We start from the raw sequence: 22,465 nt of genomic DNA, 5'->3' as shown, positions 1-22,465 counted from the left end.
GTCATGTTTAGATATAAGTTATTACATTTGCTGCTGCTGTTTGCCAGGCTTAGTGCTGCTAAATTTTACTTTTTATTGCTCTGTTAATCTAGTTTTACTACTGATTTATTTTTCTTGTTGCTGCACATTGGCTCATATTAGTTATAATGTTGCATTGCTTGGTAATTTAGATTTACTGCAGCTTGCTTTGACAACTTCCATTTTTTTTCATTGCTGTTTGTATTAATTGTTTTATGCTGCTGCATTGCCTCGTCCCTTAGTTTAGCATCTGAGCTCAGTAGATTTAAGTTAGCTTAAGAGGGGGTAGACTATATAAGAAACTAACTATGATGGATTGGAAGAAATGCATTGAGAAGCTATAAGAAAATGGTTTGGCCAAAAAAGTAGTGTACAATGGAGAAAAACTATTTTTGAAAGAGGATATGAACAGAATACAGAAAGCATGCTTGGATAGGATTTTTTTGGTGGGAACAAATGTTGAAATAAGAAAAAAAAGATCTATGGAATGAAGTTTTGGGTTGGACTGCAGTACCAAATGTTACACTGAAAACGAACCCTGTCCTTTCCTTTTGTGTTATCCCACTATGTGTTTGTGTACCCTTGTGTATTTGTTTTCTTCCTGTCTCTGTGTACTGTTTCATAGAATTTTTTTTCTCTTCTAATACTCAGCTACATGACTATGATGAGGAATACTGTTATCCCCAAATATAATTTGCATTAATAATATGTTATTTAATTTGTAAAGATGTTAGACATTATTAATTCTGTTCTGTTTTAATGCTCATGTGTGAAGTTGATGTTTCAAAAGTTATTCTGATCTTTTATGTATGAACTTATGTCATAATTCCTGTAACACTGATGTATATGTTATTTCGATTCTTTTGTAAAGCCTGTACTACAAATGTTATCTGTATTGTTATGTTCTTTAATGATGTATTTTGTACCTTTGTAAATGTATTCTTATGTTATAAAATTGTAATTGACACCAGTTCATCAAATTAAGTAACTTGTAAGTTCCATTTCACTGCACACGTTTCTGTTGGTCATAGTATTTGGACAATATGTGAGAAGTAGGGACTGTTAGTGTTTGCACGTGTGTTAATAATTCAGTAAGGGACTGGATAACAGCATTGCTGGTTCTGAGGACAATTCCAAAAACTTTGTGAGTGCACAAGTGGTGGTTATGGACTTGCTACATTATCCGCAAGACTCTTCAGTGGTGATTGTGCACCTCCACAGTCACAACAGATGGCTGCTGGCCATCTCTACAAAGACTACAGTGGGTCTGCGTCTTTGATGACCCACTAATACCATTATTTCTATAAGGACTGCAGTGGGTCTGCACCTCTGGTGGCCCACCAATACCATAATCTCTACCAGGACTACAGTGGGTCTGCTCTGTGATGACCTACCTACCAATATTCTTCAACTTCGACTGACTGTGCTGTGGGTTTGCTCTGTTGTGGCCCATTACCTGTCTGCATGTCAAGAGTCAGCACTGTCTTTCCGTTGGAAGGACAACACTACTTCTTCAAGACTGCATGGAAATCCACTACTTCCGTGTGCATTCTCTTTTACTGCTCAGACTTTGAGAAAAAAAAACACTGAAATTTTCCTGTTTCACCTCTTACCATCTCCATCCCGTCTCTCGACCTGTCCCAAAATGCACCCCACGTCCTCTCTTAATCCCTTCCGCTGCAATCGCGATGCATCCATGCAAATCACCTACGAAATATTATCAGAAGCATAATGTACCGTCATCCTTATCATTCTGGATACAAGACACGCCACCATTTCATCGTTTTTATTTATTCAGTTATCTTACTTGAAGGTTGAAAATCGCTGCTCGCTGTCCTCTCACCGACTTATTGTGTAAAAACCAGATACGTAAAAAAAGAAATCGACGCATCCACTCTGAATGGATGCCTGTCATTCATTGGGCCCTGTCATTCAGTGATCCCATTCAACTTCTACAATTTTGCATCCATCAGTAACCAACTATACCAGCCAACCAAACGTACAAAAATCCAAACAAGAATATTAGGAAAAAACAATTCGTACACTCGGTCCTCTAGACCTTTACCTCCCAATTCACATCCGTACACTGTATAACAATTCGAACTGACACTCAATGAAAAATTATCTACACATAAATCAGTATAAGCAAATTTCGTACATCTCCAAATACTCAAAATCCTATCCCAGGACTTACCCCATCTACCAGATTAAAGGCCCGGAACCATACCTATCCTACCAGTTACAACCTACTTCCTCCTGTCCTGCTTATTTGAAATCTTACTAATTTCCATATATCGACAATTAGATGAATCATAAAGCTATATCTATCTTCCATTCTTCATGTAACGGTCTCTCCAGTACTTTCCACGTATTAATTTCTATCTACAGTTACCAGGAACCATCACAGTTATCATCATTGAGTATTCAAGGTAAGGTTGCAAAAAAAAAATCTGTTTTTGAATTGAAGATGAAAATGTCACCCTGTGTTGTCTTCTAAATCTCAGCCATCTCACAAAACAAATAATTCCCGAATCTTCAGCGCAACTATAACTGACAGTTCCCATCTGAACACCACCTTCTCAACAGATAACCAGTATATCCAGAGCTATATCTACGCTCCAAAAGCCAGCTTACAATATATAACTGAGGCTACTTCCGGTCTCGAAACACTAACAGTTATCTTCTCCCCAATGCACATCACTACTCTCGAAGCGTCTGCCATTGTTAGGAAAATCTCAAGCACTCCCGCGTTTGCTCCACGAATCTCCGAAGGAAAAACGCAACCTTCCGTTGAATTTTCTCTACCTACTCCATTAATCGCACCTGCAAAGGCAGCAACCACGAATCAGTCTTGCAAACGTTTTTTAAGTCATTTCTTTCGTCGATGAGACACATGTCCCTAAGATTCTTCGAGTGAATCTCAGTCTGGCCTTTCGTTTTATTATAAACCGTTGTTGGTGAACTATAGAAAAATGTCAGAAATCACAAATACGGTAGCCCATTTCAGTTTCTGCGATGAAGTCGAAAAAAAGTTCGTACTCACCGCTCATGAAGTTGTAGATGATGGGGTTGACTGCTGAATTGGCGTAGCACAGCCAGTGGGACAGCATCGAAATGATGCTCGTCGCATCATTCTGCGGAATGTCCATGGTGTACCTGTGCATGCAGAGAACCAGATTGAGTCAGCTCTTCATATTGTAGGACAGTTAAGTCCTGACGTCGCTTAAAATAATTTCACAGGTACATACTGAAGGAGTAAATGTTGTGAGCAAAGTTAAAAAATAGGAAGATGAAGTTCTGTATTCTTATGCTGTTTTCTTTAATTGCTTCACTTTTCTAAGAACACCAGGAAAGTGAGAACAATTTCTGACCTATGTTTTAAGCAATAATCAAACGTATCTCATAATTCCAGGAATATATAAACTAGTTTTTAGTCGTTTATATATTTCAGTATAGTTTATATACACTCCTGGAAATTGAAATAAGAACACCGTGAATTCATTGTCCCAGGAAGGGGAAACTTTATTGACACATTCCTGGGGTCAGATACATCACATGATCACACTGACAGAACCACAGCCACATAGACACAGGCAACAGAGCATGCACAATGTCGGCACTAGTACAGTGTATATCCACCTTTCGCAGCAATGCAGGCTCCTATTCTCCCATGGAGACGATCGTAGAGATGCTGGATGTAGTCCTGTGGAACGGCTTGCCATGCCATTTCCACCTGGCGCCTCAGTTGGACCAGCGTTCGTGCTGGACGTGCAGACCGCGTGAGACGACGCTTCATCCAGTCCCAAACATGCTCGATGGGGGACAGATCCGGAGATCTTGCTGGCCAGGGTAGTTGACTTACACCTTCTAGAGCACGTTGGGTGGCACGGGATACATGCGCACGTGCATTGTCCTGTTGGAACAGCAAGTTCCCTTGCCGGTCTAGGAATGGTAGAACGATGGGTTCGATGACGGTTTGGATGTACCGTGCACTATTCAGTGTCCCCTCGACGATCACCAGTGGTGTACAGCCAGTGTAGGAGATCGCTCCCCACACCATGATGCCGGGTGTTGGCCCTGTGTGCCTCGGTCGTATGCAGTCCTGAGTGTGGCGCTCACCTGCACGGCGCCAAACATGCATACGACCATCATTGGCACCAAGGCAGACGCGACTCTCATCGCTGAAGACGACACGTCTCCATTCGTCCCTCCATTCACGCCTGTCGCGACACCACTGGAGGCGGGCTGCACGATGTTGGGGCGTGAGCGGAAGACGGCCTAACGGTGTGCGGGACCGTAGCCCAGCTTCATGGAGACGGTTGCGAATGGTCCTCGCCGATACCCCAGGAGCAACAGTGTCCCTAATGTGCTGGGAAGTGGCGGTGCGGTCCCCTACGGCACTGCGTAGGATCCTACGGTCTTGGCGTGCATCCGTGCGTCGCTGCGGTCCGGTCCCAGGTCGACTGGCACGTGCACCTTCCGCCGACCACTGGCGACAACATCGATGTACTGTGGAGACCTCACGCCCCACGTGTTGAGCAATTCGGCGGTACGTCCACCCAGCCTCCCGCATGCCCACTATACGCCCTCGCTCAAAGTCCGTCAACTGCACATACGGTTCACGTCCACGCTGTCGCGGCATGCTACCAGTGTTAAAGACTGCGATGGAGCTCCGTATGCCACGGCAAACTGGCTGACACTGACGGCGGCGGTGCACAAATTCTGCGCAGCTAGCGCCATTCGACGGCCAACACCGCGGTTCCTGGTGTGTCCGCTGTGCCGTGCGTGTGATCATTGCTTGTACAGCCCTCTCGCAGTGTCCGGAGCAAGTATGGTGGGTCTGACACACCGGTGTCAATGTGTTCTTTTTTCCATTTCCAGGAGTGTATTTCAGTATATGTCAAAACTAGCATACATACTTTAAGGGATGGGCGGAACTTGTTAATTACTAAAGTAGTAAGAACAGCCGTGTAATAATATGGAAGCCAATGCACTATAGATAGCATATCTGACAGTGGATATGAATGCAATCAGAATTGTGAAAATTACACAGATTATAGAATCATCGTTTTAACTTTTTAGAAAGATCATTGTTATATAGAGTAATAATAAAGAACAGAACTTAAGTAATAATCAAAAAATTCAGTATTTCAATGGTGAACATGTAAGTAGGATGTTTATGTTTTCTTATTGGCAACGTTACGTAGCGCTCTGTATGAAAATCACTGGCTGTGCTGTGTGCAGTCTGTGGCTAGTTTGCATTGTTGTCTGCCATTGTAGTGTTGGGCAGCGGCAGCTGGATGTTAACAGCGCGTAGCGTTGCGCAGTTGGAGGTGAGCTGCCGGCAGTGGTGGATGTGGGGAGAGAGATGGCGGAGTTTTGAAATTTGTAAGACTGGATGTCATGACCTCCTATGTATATTATGAGTTTTAAACACTATTAAGGTAAATACATTGTTGTTTCTCTATTAAAATGTTTCATTTGCTAACTATGCCTGTCAGTAGTTAGTGCCTTCCGTAGTTTGAATCTTTTATTTAGCTGGCAGTAGTGGCGCTCGCTGTATTGCAGTAGTTCGAGTAACGAAGATTTTTGTGAGGTAAGTGATTTGTGAAAGGTATAGGTTAATGTTAGTCAGGGACATTCTTTTGTAGGGATTACTGAGAGTCAGATTGCGTTGTGCTAAAAATATTGTGTCAGTTTAAGCACAGTCTTATGTATAATTTTACAAAGGGGACGTTTCATATGTCGACCCTTAGCCGAGGATACCTCACTGGAATCTTCCAATTTTTTCTTGTAGTTTGTGTAATTAGTGTAGCTTTTGTTTATTGCTAGCGCGTAATTGTAGAGAGAATCTCCTTTGTAGTTGCAGTCTTTCATTGATGTACAGTAAAGCAGTTGTGCCATGCATGTAGATTTGCACCAAGTATTTCGCAGCTGCGCTTGCAATTAACTAGATATTATTTTCAGTGCTATGTTAATGTGTTTTCTTATTTTTGCTCTTCAAATTGTGCTTTTATGTGTTATCGTGTGAAATATTGTGACAATAATGGCGTGTGAAAAACCTAATACTAGGCTCCAAAGTAAACTGAGAAATAATAGTGACGACGAGCGTAGCTTACCAGCACCACTGCGTAATGAATTAACAGACATTCAAAGTAGTAATTTGGTAATTGTGCATAGGGAAATGGAGCGGGCGGCAAATAATGGCCTAGACAGTGAAACAGGTAGTGAACAGGGAAGCATTATCGATCGACCCGTCGGCAACAGCTCGCCTCAGGAATCCGAAATGACAGGACACAGTCTTGCAAATACTGTAGATTCAGGTTTTGGGGCCTCACCGTTTTCTCAAATAAGTCAAAACACATTTTCTGCTTGTCAAAATGTGAATGCTGCCGGTGCAAATGCACTGCCGAAATGCATAGAGGAACAGATTCCAGACACTAATACATTATTACTGCAATTAATGCAGCAAATGAAACAAAATCAGAGACAAACACAGCAACAGTTAGACACAATGGAAGAAAATCTTCAAAACTTAGACACGATGGAACAAAATCTTCAAAAGTTAGACACAATGGAACAACACCAGAGGCAAACACAGCAACAGTTAGACGCAATGGAACAAAAGCTTCAAAAGTTAGACTCAGTGGAACATAAGCTTGAACAAACACGTGAAGATTTAACTACTGAGTTACATAACATTGAATCGAAATGTCAAAAATTCTGTAACGACGTAAAAACACAGATTTGTGAGCATTTCCAACCTATTTTTTCGCGGCATGAAAATGCATTACAGAATCACGAAGCAGCCATAAAAGAACTGCAAACTATTGTTCATGAAAATCATGAGACCTTGCAAGCTAAAATTGACTCAGTTGCATCTACCGATTTGGTTATGCAACTTGCAAAAACTCAGGAAAACTTAAAGAACACAGTAGATACTCTGAAAATTGGTTCAGAAAGACACATGGAGGAAATTAGTTCATTATCAGATAAAGTAGTTGAACTTTCGGATCAGCTAAACAATTTATCTACGAAGGTAGATGATAATCTGAATGACACAAAACCGGTAGTCGTTAATGACACAAAAGAGTGCGAACAAATTAGGAAATTCAAACAAAATCAGAATCAAATTAATATGCAACACCAAAGAGAAATCCGGGAAGTACAAGATCAGCTGACACAGGTAATACAAGAATTACGTATTTCAGACGACACTCGCGCCCCAATACGGGAAGAGGGACATTGAAATACGGAACAGCCACAAAATAATAACACAGCGCATTTCGGAAATTATGAAAGAAATTTGCAAGGTGCACCGAATTTTGAAATGGAACAGCCGAAACGACGTAACAATGACCGATATGCGACTCACTGACATCATGATTTTGACTATAAGCTGTTCATTACTGCACGTAAATTCAAAACATTTAAGAATTCCGGCAACGACATTCATCCACAAGCGTGGCTCCATCAATTCTCTCATTGTTTTCCTCCCAACTGGTCATTAGAGCACAGATTAGAATTTATATGTGGCTATTTAGAGAATGAACCAGCTGTAAGAATGCGATCGGTCATTCACGATTGTCACAGTGAAGGAGAATTTTACCGTGCCTTCCTCTCAGCATATTGGTCTTAAACTACACAAGACCGAGTAAAACATAGCATCATTATGATGAAACAATTCGAACAATCTGAATTATCCAGTCTTGTGAAATATTTTGAAGACATGTTGCACAAGAATCAGTACCTGTCAAACCCATACAGCCCCTCAGAACTCATCCGCATTTGCTTAATCAAATTACCTGAATATTTACGACATATTATTTTGGCAGGACGTTGCAAAGACGACATTGAAGCTTTTCAGGGACTCTTACAAGAACTGGAAATTTACACTGACAATCGGGGAACGCGAAAACAGGAGCACAACAATTACAGTTCACATCCGTCACAATTCCGCGATCACAGAAATAATATACGACAAGGCTATTCTTTCAACGTAAATCATGACCGAAACAGACACCACCCGTATGACAACCGTTGGCAGAGTAGTAATAATTACAGGGAAAGATCACCTCTCTGCGGTAATGACTATCACAGAGACAATCAGAGAAACAGACAATATGGGAACACAAACAATTATTATCAAGGGAGACAGCATAACTTCAGACACAACAGATCAGCGCGCAGTTACGATTCAGGAAGAAATTCCCCACCACGTGACCGGCAAGAAAGAAACTATTGAATCTACCGACATGACGACAGACGATGTGATCGTAACGACAGAACTGAATTGCATCAGAACTGGCGAGCTTCAAACAGGGCAGGGCCTTCTCGGCAAGGTGAATTTGTAGAAGTTCGGTCTCCTAATCGCAATAACAGCGCGCGCCAACAAAGGAACAGACAATGACTCGCACTGCAGGCAGCCACCTGCGCCGGCTGGCTCAGAGAAAAATAACACAGACGCTAACCTTGAGAAAAGATTTAGCATTCCTTACCGACGTATAAAACATGACAATTGCTTTTCTGTTGAAAGTCTGTGTACTAGGAAGAGTAAAGGTATACACCACATTTTACATGTAAAACCGTTTATTGAATGATAATCTGCTGTTTAACTTAGACTTTGCCATAAAACTTTTCACTTCACATTTCTAGTATGCTTTGTCAGACTTAGAAACTGTTAACATGTAACATTTTGGTTTACTTGAAAATACATTCTGGATTTAAAGTACTTTCTGTGAGATACCAGTCGACACAGTGGTTACTTTATGTGACAACTACACGGTTTTATCACGACGCTACTAATGAGTGACAATTTGCAATGTTGCTTTTGTGGTGTTTCTGTTTTATATCTGCACAGTTTTTCTGCATTATTTTGGAAAGTAAAACATGTTTTAATAGTATCTTTTGTGGTATAGCAACAATGAGACAGCCTTTTTCGTGGCACAACAATACGTTACTGTACAGTACTTTCGTCATCACCCCAATAAGCATAATAACTACGATATCTATATGCAAAGCATTTCACTTTTGTTTATCATGAGGTAAGTACATTAACTTCTACAGAACTTAGCTTTCGGAGGACGATAACTACGAGACTTCCACAGAGATTACCTTACAACATGACGCACAGTTTAGCGCTACAGTACACGTATTTGAGTGATTAATTTCGCACTTAAAACATTTATTTTTTAAGATATTTGAAGTACAATGATACAAGGGTTTTCCATGATACATTTCATTCCATTGCTGTAATCTGTAACACCTGAGGGTATAATTACATTAATCCTCAGGGGGGTACACGCTTACTCTGTGTACCATGTGTTTGGCAAGCACAAGGAGCCCTAGCTAATATGGTATTTGCTTATACAACTTTACACATCGGTACCATATTTCTCTAACACACAAATTACACAGCTATCTGATCATTTAACTGAGGGATAAACTTTTTTTTTACTATATCAGTGACACATGTTTACGCAATTACACAGTTGGGTAACTTCACACTTACTAAATTGTATTTTGTCTGTACTTTGTGAACTGTTCATATTTTTTCGGACCCATTGTGATATTATGAGAGCTTTGAATGATATATTTGGTATGGGATCACGATTTTTAAAGTACGTTTGAGGCAGATGACACTTTTGACATGAGCAGAGAATTTTTTTTAGGTTTTGAAATTATTGGAGGAAGCTACGGCGATTTTGAGAGTTGACTGAGGTGTTATGATATTATTACGATGACTATGTGTATTATGCTGTTGTGGTATGTTTATGATCAATAAGCTGATGCTATATGAGTTATTTGAGTATGCTACGTATCTGTTATGATGAAATATTGAAGAAGTGTCGACGAATAAGGTAAGGAATAATGAATAGTGGTTAGGGACTCTGGTTTGTGAAACAGGTTGTTGGAAACCAAGAATCGTACTTTAAGAGTTATGAAATGTGTGTAAATGCATGAATGTATTACAATGCCGACGAAAATTTTTTGGACTCTGTTATATCAATAGGATTTTGTTTCTACACACTTGTAATGCAAATTCTGGACCTGTGACATATTTTTATATGAGACTGTCACTGTAGCGGAAACTGCTGTCGTAAATATTTCCGTAAGAAAGTTAAGTGACCACCTGCACGTAATGTGTCGTGGGCACACAGATGGGCGACAGTCACCTGGAAAGAAGTCATTAGTGAGTGCCTTTCAGAGGCACAGGTGAAAAAAAAAGAGGCCATTATCCTCACTGTTGACATTCCTTTGTAGAAAGCATCGCAAAAAACGACACAGTCGAACTTCAAAACATATGATTATACTGTGGAGCTCTTAATTTATGATATTTACTAAAATGCCTACTGAAACGATGAGAAACATTTCACGGCTATTGTCTTGATAATTGAGAGAAATGCCATATGGCTTGCTTTATGTATTTATTTACTCATTTTGTTTAATATCTAGTTTCTAGCTGCACTGCAGGATTGGTTAAAATAAAATTTTATAGATGTACTAATACAAATATTTTCTGTCTACAGATCGAGTAAATAATAATTTTTTTTAAAAAAAATGAGGGAGCACAAAAAGACATTTACCTTCACAGGAACTGCATTCATAATTTTCTTTTCAAGTACTTGGTATTTCTTTTGTAGAATAAATTGTGATGCATCACTCCAGTGTTAAGATGCGACATAGGTATTAGACATGGCCATCTTTAGTGTAATATTTTTTCTGCTTGAGCTTTGTCATGTTTAAATATAAGTTATTACATTTGCTGCTGCTGTTTGCCAGGCATAGTGTTACTGAATTTGACTTTATATTACGCTATTAAGCCAGTTTTACTACGCATTTATTTTTCTTGTTTGCTGCACAGTGCCTTATATTAGTTGTAATATTGCAATTGCTTTGCCAATTTGAATTTTTTGTAATATGTTTGTGTTAATTGTTTTGTGCTGCTGCATTGCCTCGTCCCTTAGTATATATATCTGAGCTCAGTAGATTTAAGTTAGCTTAAGATGGGGTAGGCTATATAAGAGAATGAGTTGCGATGTATTGGAAGAAATGCATTGAGAAGTTATACGAAAAAAGTATAGAAAGCAGGTATACATAGGACTTTTTGGAAATAATTAAGAACAAAGGGAGATCTCCAATTAGTAAAGAAAGTTTTGTTTGCAAAATACTGCAGTAAAATAAACCCTGTTCTTTCCTTGTGTTATCCCACTATGTTTTTGTGTGCACTTGTGTATTTGTGTACTTCCTGTCTTTATGTGTTTATCTGATAAGACTTATGTTGTAGAATTTTTCTAGTACTAAGCTACATTCACTATGATGAGGAATACTGTTATCCTCAAATATAATTTGCATTTATAATTTGTTATTTTCTTTGTAAAGATGTTTAGACATTATTTATTCTGTTTTGTTTTAATGCTCATGGGTGAAGTTGATGTTTCAAAAGTTATTCTGATCTTTCATGTATGTACTTATGTCATAATTCCTGTGACACTGATGTATATGTTATTTCTATTGTTTTGTAAAGCCCATATTACTACAAATGTTATCTGTATTGTTATGTTTTTTAATGATGTATTTTGTACCTTTGTTATTGTATTCTTATGTTATAAAATTGTAATTGACACTAGTTAATCAAATTAAGTAACTTGTAAGTTCCATTTCACTGCACACGTTTCTGTTGGTCATAGTATATGGACAATATGTGAGAAGTAGGGACTGTTAGTGTTTGCACATGTGTTAATAATTCAGCAAGGGACTGGATAACAGCATTGCTGGTTCTAAGGACAATTAAAAACCTTTGTGAGTGCACAAGTGGTGGTTTATAGACTTGCTATATTATCCGCAAGACTCTTCAATGGTGAATGTGCACCTGCACAGTCACAATAGATGGCTGCTGGCCATCTCTACAAGGACTACAGTGAGTCTGCATCTTTGATGGCCCACCAGTACCATTATTTCTACAAGGACTGCAGTGGGTCTGCACCTCTGGTGGCCCACCAATACCACAATCTCTATCAGGACTACAGTGAGTCTGCTCTGTGATGTCCTACCTACCAATATTCCTCAAAACGTCGAATGACTCTGCTGTGGGTTTGCATTACCTGTCAGCATGTCAAGAGTCAGCACTGTTTTTCCGTTGGAAGGACAACACTACTTCTTCAAGACTGCATGGAAATCCACTACTTCCGTGTGCATTGTCTTTTACTGCTCAGACTTTGAGAAAAACACTGCAATTTTACTGTGATGAATGATCAGGACTGTCTTTATGGACTGTGAGAAAATTTTAGCTTTTGACCAACATTGTATCAAGAAGTGTGTGCATTTGATATCTTTCTTACTGTAATTATGAAAAATTTTTTCAAATCTGTATTGGCCAGTGCCCAAAACAATTTGTAAAATTTTTTTGTGGGGAGCATGGGGGCTATGTAAGTAGGCTGTTTATGTTTTCTTATTGGCAACGTTACGTAGCGCTCTGTATGAAAATCACTGGCTGTGCTGTGTGCAGTCTGTGGCTAGTTTGCATTGTTGTCTGCCATTGTAGTGTTGGGCAGCGGCAGCTGGATGTTAACAGCGCGTAGCGTTGCGCAGTTGGAGGTGAGCCGCCAGCAGTGGTGGATGTGGGGAGAGAGATGGCGGAGTTTTGAAATTTGTAAGACTGGATGTCATGACCTCCTATGTATATTATGAGTTTTAAACACTATTAAGGTAAATACATTGTTTGTTCTCTATTAAAATGTTTCATTTGCTAACTATGCCTGTCAGTAGTTAGTGCCTTCCGTAGTTTGAATCTTTTATTTAGCTGGCAGTAGTGGCGCTCGCTGTATTGCAGTAGTTCGAGTAACGAAGATTTTTGTGAGGTAAGTGATTTGTGAAAGGTATAGGTTAATGTTAGTCAGGGCCATTCTTTTGTAGGGATTATTGAGAGTCAGATTGCGTTGCGCTAAAAATATTGTGTCAGTTTAAGCACAGTCTTATGTATAATTTTACAAAGGGGACGTTTCAAACTGACATATTTTTTCAGTATGTTACTACTATACCAAAAGTGTTGTCCAGTGCTCCCCCAGTCGACATTCAGCGAAGACGGTAACAGTTTTGCACAAATGTGTCTCATGATTACTTCTGCATGTGAGGTGAATCACATACCCCAAGCCGCGCAGAATGGCCGCGCGGTTAAAGGCATCGTGTCACGGATTGCATGACGCCTCCCGCCGGAGGTTCGAGTCCTTCCTCGGGCATGGGTGTGTCCTTATCATAAGTTAGTTTACGTAGCGTGTGAGTCTAGAAACCAATGACCTCAGCAGTTTGGTCCCTCAGGAATTCAGACACATTTTTTATGACAGCTGGAGCCCTATTGCGGTTATCCCACGCACATCGACGTCAAAATTGTTGGTCAGTCTGGTGATTCGGCCTATTGTGCTTTCTACTGACGTTCATTAACAGAATTCCAGGAGTGTGTTTTCCAACAGGATAAAGCTCTCCCACACACCGCTGTTGAAACCAACATGCTCCGCAGAGTGTCGATATGTGGCCTTTGTCTGCTCGATCAGTGGATATGTCTCCAGTCCATCACATGTGAGACATTATCAGACGGTAACTCCAGGGTTATCCGCAAACAGCAGCAACCGTCCTTGTACTGACCTACAGTACAACAGGCATGGGCCTCCATCCCACAACATGACACTCGGCATCTGTACAACACAGTGCATGCACGTTTGCATGTGTTATAAGTACTGATAACACCCCATAGCAACGGAAGTGCAAGTTCACTTGAAGCTCCAGTAACGGTCTTGCGGGATCCGGCAGATCCAACGGAGCATACCCGCTGGCCCACGCCTCTAGAGGCTCCGTACAACGAGCGCCCTCTGCTGCCGCAATATACACTCCTGGAAATTGAAATAAGAACACCGTGAATTCATTGTCCCAGGAAGGGGAAACTTTATTGACACATTCCTGGGGTCAGATACATCACATGATCACACTGACAGAACCACAGCCACATAGACACAGGCAACAGAGCATGCACAATGTCGGCACTAGTACAGTGTATATCCACCTTTCGCAGCAATGCAGGCTGCTACTCTCCCATGGAGACGATCGTAGAGATGCTGGATGTAGTCCTGTGGAACGGCTTGCCATGCCATTTCCACCTGGCGCCTCAGTTGGACCAGCGTTCGTGGTGGACGTGCAGACCGCGTGAGACGACGCTTCATTCAGTCCCAAACATGCTCAATGGGGGACAGATCCTGAGATCTTGCTGGCCAGGGAAGTTGACTTACACCTTCTAGAGCACGTTGGGTGGCACGGGATACATGCGGACGTGCATTGTCCTGTTGGAACAGCAAGTTCCCTTGCCGGTCTAGGAATGGTAGAACGATGGGTTCGATGACGGTTTGGATGTACCGTGCACTATTCAGTGTCCCCTCGACGATCACCAGCGGTGTACGGCCAGTGTAGGAGATCGCTCCCCACACCATGATGCCGGGTGTTGGCCCTGTGTGCCTCGGTCGTATGCAGTCCTGATTGTGGCGCTCACCTGCACGGCGCCAAACACGCATACGACCATCATTGGCACCAAGGCAGAAGCGACTCTCATTGCTGAAGACGACACGTCTCCATTCGTCCCTCCATTCACGCCTGTCGCGACACCACTGGAGGCGGGCTGCACGATGTTGGGGCGTGAGCGGAAGACGGCCTAACGGTGTGCGGGACCGTAGCCCAGCTTCATGGAGACGGTTGCGAATGGTCCTCGCCGATACCCCAGGAGCAACAGTGTCCCTAATTCGCTGGGAAGTGGCGGTGCGGTCCCCTATGGCACTGCGTAGGATCCTACGGTCTTGGCGTGCATCCGTGCGTCGCTGCGGTCCGGTCCCAGGTCGACGGGCACGTGCACCTTCCGCCGACCACTGGCGACAACATCGATGTACTGTGGCGACCTCACGCCCCACGTGTTGAGCAATTCGGCGGTACGTCCACCCGGCCTCCCGCATGCCCACTATACGCCCTCGCTCAAAGTCCGTCAACTGCACATACGGTTCACGTCCACGCTGTCGCGGCATTCTACCAGTGTTAAAGACTGCGATGGAGCTCCGTATGCCACGGCAAACTGGCTGACACTGACGGCGGCGGTGCACAAATGCTGCGCAGCTAGCGCCATTCGACGGCCAACACCGCGGTTCCTGGTGTGTCCGCTGTGCCGTGCGTGTGATCATTGCTTGTACAGCCCTCTCGCAGTGTCCGGAGCAAGTATGGTGGGTCTGACACACCGGTGTCAATGTGTTCTTTTTTCCATTTCCAGGAGTGTAGGATGATCGACGGCAGCGGATCACACCCACTCGCACTCGGAGACGCTCCGAAAAGTGATGCTACCCAGACCCCGCCTGCTAACGGCTCCTGCATCACCGTCTGTACTTTAGAGCTGGGAGACTTTTCCTTGTGTACATTGTGATAGTTGGACTCTGTTTCTTGCTGCTCTATTGACACTGAGTTTTCCTTCAATCTAAGAAATACAAGTGAATCTTCTGTTTGCTGCGTCACTTGTTCGCTAATCATTTCTGCTCCTGTCCAGCTTTACTGCGATGACAGTTGCTGCGTAGCTCTGTACCCCATTACTCCTTACCGTTGTGTAAGAAGTCGTACTCAGCATCGTTTCCTTGCATTCAACTTTCTGGTGGTTACACCAATTATTATTTGACCAGCATTTCACATCTGCATTGGCTTATTTTGGATTTAACATTAACCTGTGATCTCGCAATGTTAATCGTCTAAATGTGGTACCTAGACAAATGTATCCCCATAATTTCATTACTCTACATAATTAGATTTTTGTTGTTGCGTTTTTTTCTCGTCAGTGTATGTACAGTATTTGAAGAGGACCATCTATATAAGACGCATTCAAGAATCCCCATTACTTCCATTTGAAATTTGTACCATAGCTGTTGATGGGTGAAAGTCGCAAATGTCCATGAGTTGTTTGCTATTGAAGAACAAAGAAAAGTAAGTTCACCTTCTGACGTCGCCTAACCTAAGCGACCAACCCTACTTAGCTCACTGCCAAAATCACCAACATCAAATAAAATTAAGCACATCTTAAAATACTACTGTCTCTGCATTCTTGTTCATCACTGAGCAGGAAAACTACGCTCCTGAGAAGCTCTTGACGTTTTCGGATTCCAATATTTATTATAAAATACGGCTGATAACCACGAGCCGCACTAAAAGTTCACTCGGGACGTTTTGATATACGACTACACTATTAGATTAAAAGGAGACGGACATCTATTAGTTACATTGTTATGGGGATACGCTCATCCTTCGGCTTTACGATGACTTGGATTTTTCTGGGGACACTTTCAATGAGGTATCTAAACACCTCTGGAGTAATGGCAGCCCATCCTTCCTCAAGAGCTGAAACTAGATACGGTAGTGATTTTGGGCACAGGTGTCCGGAGTTAAATCGACATCCTAACTCACCTCAGAGGTTTTCCACTGGGTTCATACAAGGACTCTGTACAGACCAGTCCATTTCAGGTCTGTTAGTATCCACACACTATTGCCTAATAGACGCTTCCTTATCACTAGGTGCATTGTCATGTTAATACGAACAGCAATCGTCTTCGAACTATTTCTTAACTGTCCGCAGTACACAATGCTGTGAATTGTGTTCATATCCATTTCCATTCAGTGTTTTGTGAACACATTTCTACAACAAATAAATGGCTCAAAACAACGTTTTACGAAGGTACACTATTCCGTTTATCCATCGATCGGATCACTGCTATTGTGAAAAGTACAACCCAGATCAGGTTAGCACTCGTCTCTGCAAGTCCACCTTGGAACTAAGTGGTTGAGCCTTGTGCAAGCCCACGTTCATGCCGTTTGATTTTTGGCATTTTGTCACATCGAGTGGCGTCTTGTTTCTTCCTTACTTACTGGCGTAACGAAGTTGCTGACTTGCCTCATTTAGTGGCAGCAGCGGCGCTTATCGGTAATAGTCCTGTCGTACTATTTTTGATGGGACCGCTATTATTTCCGGGTGGTGGTCGTGTGTGTGGCAGTCAGTCGGTAGGGACGGAGCAGCGAGGAGCTCTCTGCGGCGCAAGGCCAGTCCAGAACCGCTGGCGGCGTGCATGCGCTGTCGGATCGTGAGGCACTAGCTGCGAGACTGACGAAGTTCGTTGCCCTCCGAAGCTGGGCACTGAAGTTGAATGATCAGTTAACCTGTTACGTAGCCTCAACTATTGTGACATCTCTTCGTTCATTTGCGGGTTGTTGGTCCCTGGACCGTTTGGGCTAGCAGCAACGTATGACAAGCTGGGGTCAGCGAAATCTTGCAGCTGTCTTCCTATATTGTGATTAATTATTAAATTGAGTGTTACTTACCAGTGAAGAGCACCAGAGGTATTTTCTGCCCTGTGGCCATTAACGCCCCAGTTACCTGCCATGGTCGTTAGCGTACTTTTCCTGCAGTGTGCCTTTCCTTGTCATGTTGATGCTGTCCGGCACGGCTTGTAGTTCCACAGCCTTTTAAGTTGTTTGGTTCATATTTGCTTAGAGTGTTTATTGTTCCCTTGGCTGTTTTTAAACGGCAATTTCTGAAGACGTAGTGCTGTTCGTATCCTCGTCCTCGGCCGATATTTTCGATCGTTGTGCCTTGGTCGGACGGAAAGGGATTGGTTAAATTGTTGGTCGGTCCTTGGGCCATCCGATTATTTAACTTCAGTTCTTGGCTGCCTGTCTCACCTCACATTACGTTTGAGCTACCTTCTCAGGCCGATCCTTGGAACACTTCTAAGTACCACTTGTTCTGTTTGTTTTAGATTGTGATTTTCATTTTAGTTTGAAATATTGTGCGAGGCCTTCAGCCTTGTATTAATTCAGTTCTTTTAAATTTTACATAAAGGCCTTCAGCCGTGTTGAATTATTAAATTTTTTTCCTTACAATTTGTTCTATCTGAAATTGTTTGTAATCCAGGCCCTAAGCCGTTAGTTATTCGATGTGCTATGTGTGGCCTTCCGCCGAGGATTTACGTGAACCCCTTTTAATAAGGTCTTCAGCCGTGTGTATTCTTTAAAAGAAAATTTTTTCTAAGAAGGAAGGGGTTTATTTTAAATTGTCTGACTTGTTGTTCAAGCCTTCAGCAGTTGTTTCAAATTTGCTTGTGGCCTTCAGCCGTGCAATAAGTTAATATTTCTTTAATTAGGCTTTTGGCGATTCTGTTGTAAGTTTAAAAAGAAATTTCTTGGTTAGAAAATTGTTTACTAATGTGTTTCGATTATAGTTGTCCTTCAGACGTGTAGTGTAGGACTTCAGTCCTAATTGTTTTCAATTGCATGTTTTTTTTTATTTTACTTTCTGTTTTTAATTGCTTTCGATTTCTGAGCCAAGCCTTCAGCCATTCTTGTTTTTGGTGTGGTTTTGGCCCTTCATCCCAGAAAGCATCTCAAGTTCTTTAACTAGGTCTTCAGCCGTGTTGTTTAGTTGTGATCTTTTTAAAAAATGTGTAAATGAGTGGTTATTAGAAAAATAAAGTTGTGTGTTTTATTATGCAACTCACAGTGTTTACGGCCCCATCCACAGTCATAGCCTTATCCTGTGCGCTCTCTGAGTACCTACCAACCTGGTTCCAGTGGTTGAGGGACAATGTAAAATTAAGAACACCTTCAGCTATCTCTGTTTTGAATGTAATTTATTTTATGGTCGGTTTCGACGTTCCACTACGCCATTTTCAGGCAAACTTATCATCGTGCAGGAGGAATTCAACTTGATGTGCAGTCGAAATTTTGGGCTATCATCAAATAACAGGTACTCGTAGATTTCTGATTTCAACAATCGAGCCGAGTCGTTCTAGGCGCTACAGTCCGAAATCGCGCTGCTGCTACGGTCGCAGGTTCGAATCCTGCCTCGGGCATGGATGTGTGTGATGTCCTTGGGTTAGCTAGGTATACGTAGTTCTAAGTCTAGGGGACTGAAGACCTCAGATGTTAAGTCCCATAGTGCTTAGAGCCATTTGAACCACCAACAGTCGATCTCATTGTTCATCAATTGCAGATTGCTCTTCAGTTGACAAAATACGAGAACGAGACGGTGGAATACGCTTGCAGTGCGTAGTTTCAAAGCCAGAATTGCTATGACTAGCCAGGCCCTTGTGGGGCTGTGGGTTGCACTCTGCGCGCCACGAGAGGATTGGGCGACACTGAAGCAGCACCGCGCACCGCCCTGCTCGGCAGACGTACCTGAGGATGTTGAGCAGGTGGACGGGCAGGTAGCAGAGCGCGAACATGAGGACGACGGCGACCAGCATCTTGGCAGCCTTGCGGCGCGACCGCAGCTGCACCTCGGTGGCCGCGTTGCTGCTGACCGTGCTGCGGCGGCTGCTGCAGCTCGCGGACGACGGGAGCGCTGCAAAGAAGCGACCGCCCACACATGAATCCACTCTGAATGTATGATTGTATACAGTACTCAACATTTGCTCTTACAAGGGAACCTCCCCATCGTACCCCCCTCAGATTTAGTTATAAGTGGGCACAGTGGATAGGCCTTGAAAAACAGGAAGAAGTTGTGTGGAACTATGAAAAAAAAAGCAAAATATACAAACTGAAAAGTCCATGCGCAAGATAGGCAACATCAAGGATTTTGTGAGCTCAGGAGCGCCGTTGTCCCGTGGTTAGGGTGATTTCCTGTCAGGAAGGTCGCAGTTCGTAGTAACAGACGGCAAAACATCGAGTAAAACTGATATCAGGTGTTCCCCAGGGAAGCGTCCTGGGACCTCTGCTGTTCCTGATCTATATAAATGACCTGGGTGACAATCTGAGCAGTTCTCTTAGGTTGTTCGCAGACGATGCTGTAATTTACCGTCTAGTAAGGTCATCCGAAGACCAGTATCAGTTGCAAAGCGTTTTAGAAAAGATTGCTGCATGGTGTGGCACGTGGCAGTTGACGCTAAATAACGAAAAGTGTGACATGAGTTCCAAAAGAAATCCGTTGGAATTCGATTACTCGTTACATAGTACAATTCTCAAGGCTGTCAATTCAAATAAGTACCTGGGTGTTAAAATTACGAACAACTTCAGTTGGAAAGACAACATAGATAATATTGTGGGGAAGGCGAGCCAAAGGTTGCGTTTCATTGGCAGGACACTTAGAAGATGCAACAAGTCCACTAAAGAGGCAGCTTACACTACACTCGTTTGTCCTCTGTTAGAATATTGCTGCGCGGTGTGGGATCCTTACCAAGTGGGATTGACGGATGGCATCGAAAGGGTGCAAAAAAGGGCAGATCGTTTTGTATTATCACTTAATAGGGGAGAGAGTGTGGCAGATATGATACGCGAGTTGGGATGGAAATCATTAAAGCAAAGAAGTTTTTCATCGCGGCGAGATCTATTTACGAAATTTAAGTCACCAACTTTCTCTTCCGAATGCGAAAATATTTTGTTGAGCCCAACCTACATAGGTAGAAATGATCATCAAAATAAAATAAGAGGAATCAGAGCTCGAACAGAAAGGTTTAGGTGTTCGTTTTTCCCGTGCGCTGTTCGGGAGTGGAATGGTAGAGAGATAGTATGATTGTGGTTCGATGAACTTAAATGTGAATTGCAGAGTAATCATGTAGATGTAGATGTAGATGTAGATGAGCAGCTGCGGAACGAGAGGTACTTGGTTCAAGTCCTCCCTCGAGTGAAAATTTTAATTTTTTTATTTTCAGACAGTTATTGTCTGTCCGTCCGTCCGTCCGATGCGAGGTAACTGCGCCGTAGTATGGGGACAGATAATCAACTTCGCTCTCCAAAATTCCAGGACATGTTCAGATTTGCTTGGAGATATGCAGGATTCGACGGTCTACACACGGAAAAATTTGAAATCGTTAAAAACATATGTTTTGACAGAGCACAGGGAAAACTGTGCGACTGTGAAACTGTTGCGTTCATTTGTTGCAGTTTGTGTGACAAACTCTTATGTTTTCATCGCTTTTTTGGGAGTGATTATCACATCCACAAGAAAACCTAAATCGGGCAAGGTAGAAGAATCTTTTTACCCATTCGCCAAGTCTACAAGTTAGGTGGGTCGACAACATATTCCTGTCATGTGACGCACATGCCGTCACCAGTGTCAAAATGGTTCAAATGGCTCTGAGCACTATGGGACTCAACATCTGAGGTCATCAGTCCCCTAGAACTTAGAACTACTTAAACCTAACTAACCTAAGGACATCACACACATCCATGCCTGAGGCAGGATTCGAACCTGCGACCGTAGCGGTCGCGCGGTTCCAGACTGAAGCGCCTAGAACCGCTCGGCCACAACGGCCGGCGAGACGTCAATGAACGAACGGACAGATCATAACTTTGCGAAAATAAAGGAAGTAAACTTTTCACTCAAGGGAAGACTTGAACCAAAGACCTCTCGTTCCGCAGCTGCTCACGCTAACCACGGGACCACGGCGCTACTGAACTCACACACTCCTTGATGTTGCCTATCTTGCGCATGGATTACTCAGTTTGTATATTTTGCTTTTTTTTTTCATGGTTCCACAAAACTTCTTCCTGTTTTCTCGATTGATCTGTGTTCAGTTTTTCAAGGCCTATCCACTTTTCCAACTTAAAACTATATCTGAGGGAGGTGCGATGGGGAGGTTCCCTTGTTAGAGCTTACAAGCATGCGACGTGTTCGATTACATTTCCCCTGTGTCAACAGAGTTTCTGAAATGCAGCTGTACTCTCTCCCTTCCCTCAGCGGTGGTGCAGTGTCTTGTTAAACAAACAGTAAGTGTGTCCACTTGTCAGACAGCTACCACGTACCGTAGGGATTGGTGCTCCGGCCGTTGGCACTGACACTTCGCCGACTTGACGTCTCCTGAGCCTGTCCGGGTATTGTGTTGGAGCGCCAGAGGACTCGCACGATCTGGTAGTAGGCGACCGACATGAAGAGCAGCGGCAGCGTGTAGAGCAGCAGGCTCTTGGCGCCGTGGAACACCATCTCGGAGTCGTAGCTCCAGGTGCTCTCGCACTGCGTCAGCAGCACAGAGTCCCAGTCGCGGCCGCGGGCCCTCAGCACCACCAGCTCCGGGATGTCTGCCAGCAAAGAGATATCGGCTACAGCCATATAATCAGCTCATTCAGGCACACCTAGTATCATATGGGAGCCCCATCTGAGATGCTGATGATACCCAAGCATCGCAGCATGGATTCCATATTTAAAGCGTTTGACAGCCAATCTGATCCCTGACCTCTCAGACGCCACCTAAACTAATGAGGACTGGTGGAAGATGCGTCCAAAGTAAGCCCATTGAGCCGTGGTGCGCCTTTTCCGGCACACCAGCTCTTTGGCACGTCACTATCAATCAGTTGGGGTCGGACTTGCCACGAGGCGGAAGGACGGAGGAAGAAAACACGCGGGCTCGGCCAGCAGCGGCGCGGCCGGTCTACCTTGCAAGACGGTCGCGAG

At 43.1% G+C, this 22,465-nt stretch overlaps 1 protein-coding gene across 1 annotated transcript in view; it reads right to left on the bottom strand.

Annotated features, from left to right (window-relative positions):
• Positions 1-1,447: 1,447 nt before the first annotated feature.
• The window catches only part of LOC126195513 (orexin receptor type 2-like), a gene marked incomplete at its 3' end in the record, with an annotated part of 64,718 nt that continues 43,700 nt past the window's right edge, over positions 1,448-22,465 (bottom strand). Inside the window, exons 3-7 of the mRNA XM_049934140.1 lie at positions 21,856-22,092; positions 19,255-19,420; positions 3,058-3,174; positions 2,481-2,517; positions 1,448-1,459 (exon numbers count right to left, since the gene is read on the bottom strand). Of these exons, the coding sequence (XP_049790097.1) occupies positions 1,448-1,459; positions 2,481-2,517; positions 3,058-3,174; positions 19,255-19,420; positions 21,856-22,092 (569 nt within the window). The remainder of the gene's footprint in view (positions 1,460-2,480; positions 2,518-3,057; positions 3,175-19,254; positions 19,421-21,855; positions 22,093-22,465) is intronic.

This window comes from Schistocerca nitens, chromosome 7 (genome assembly GCF_023898315.1).
Source record: "Schistocerca nitens isolate TAMUIC-IGC-003100 chromosome 7, iqSchNite1.1, whole genome shotgun sequence".
NCBI lineage: Eukaryota > Metazoa > Arthropoda > Insecta > Orthoptera > Acrididae > Schistocerca > Schistocerca nitens.
The sequence above is the reverse complement of the archived record's forward strand: the minus strand, read 5'-3'. Positions and strand labels throughout refer to the sequence as shown.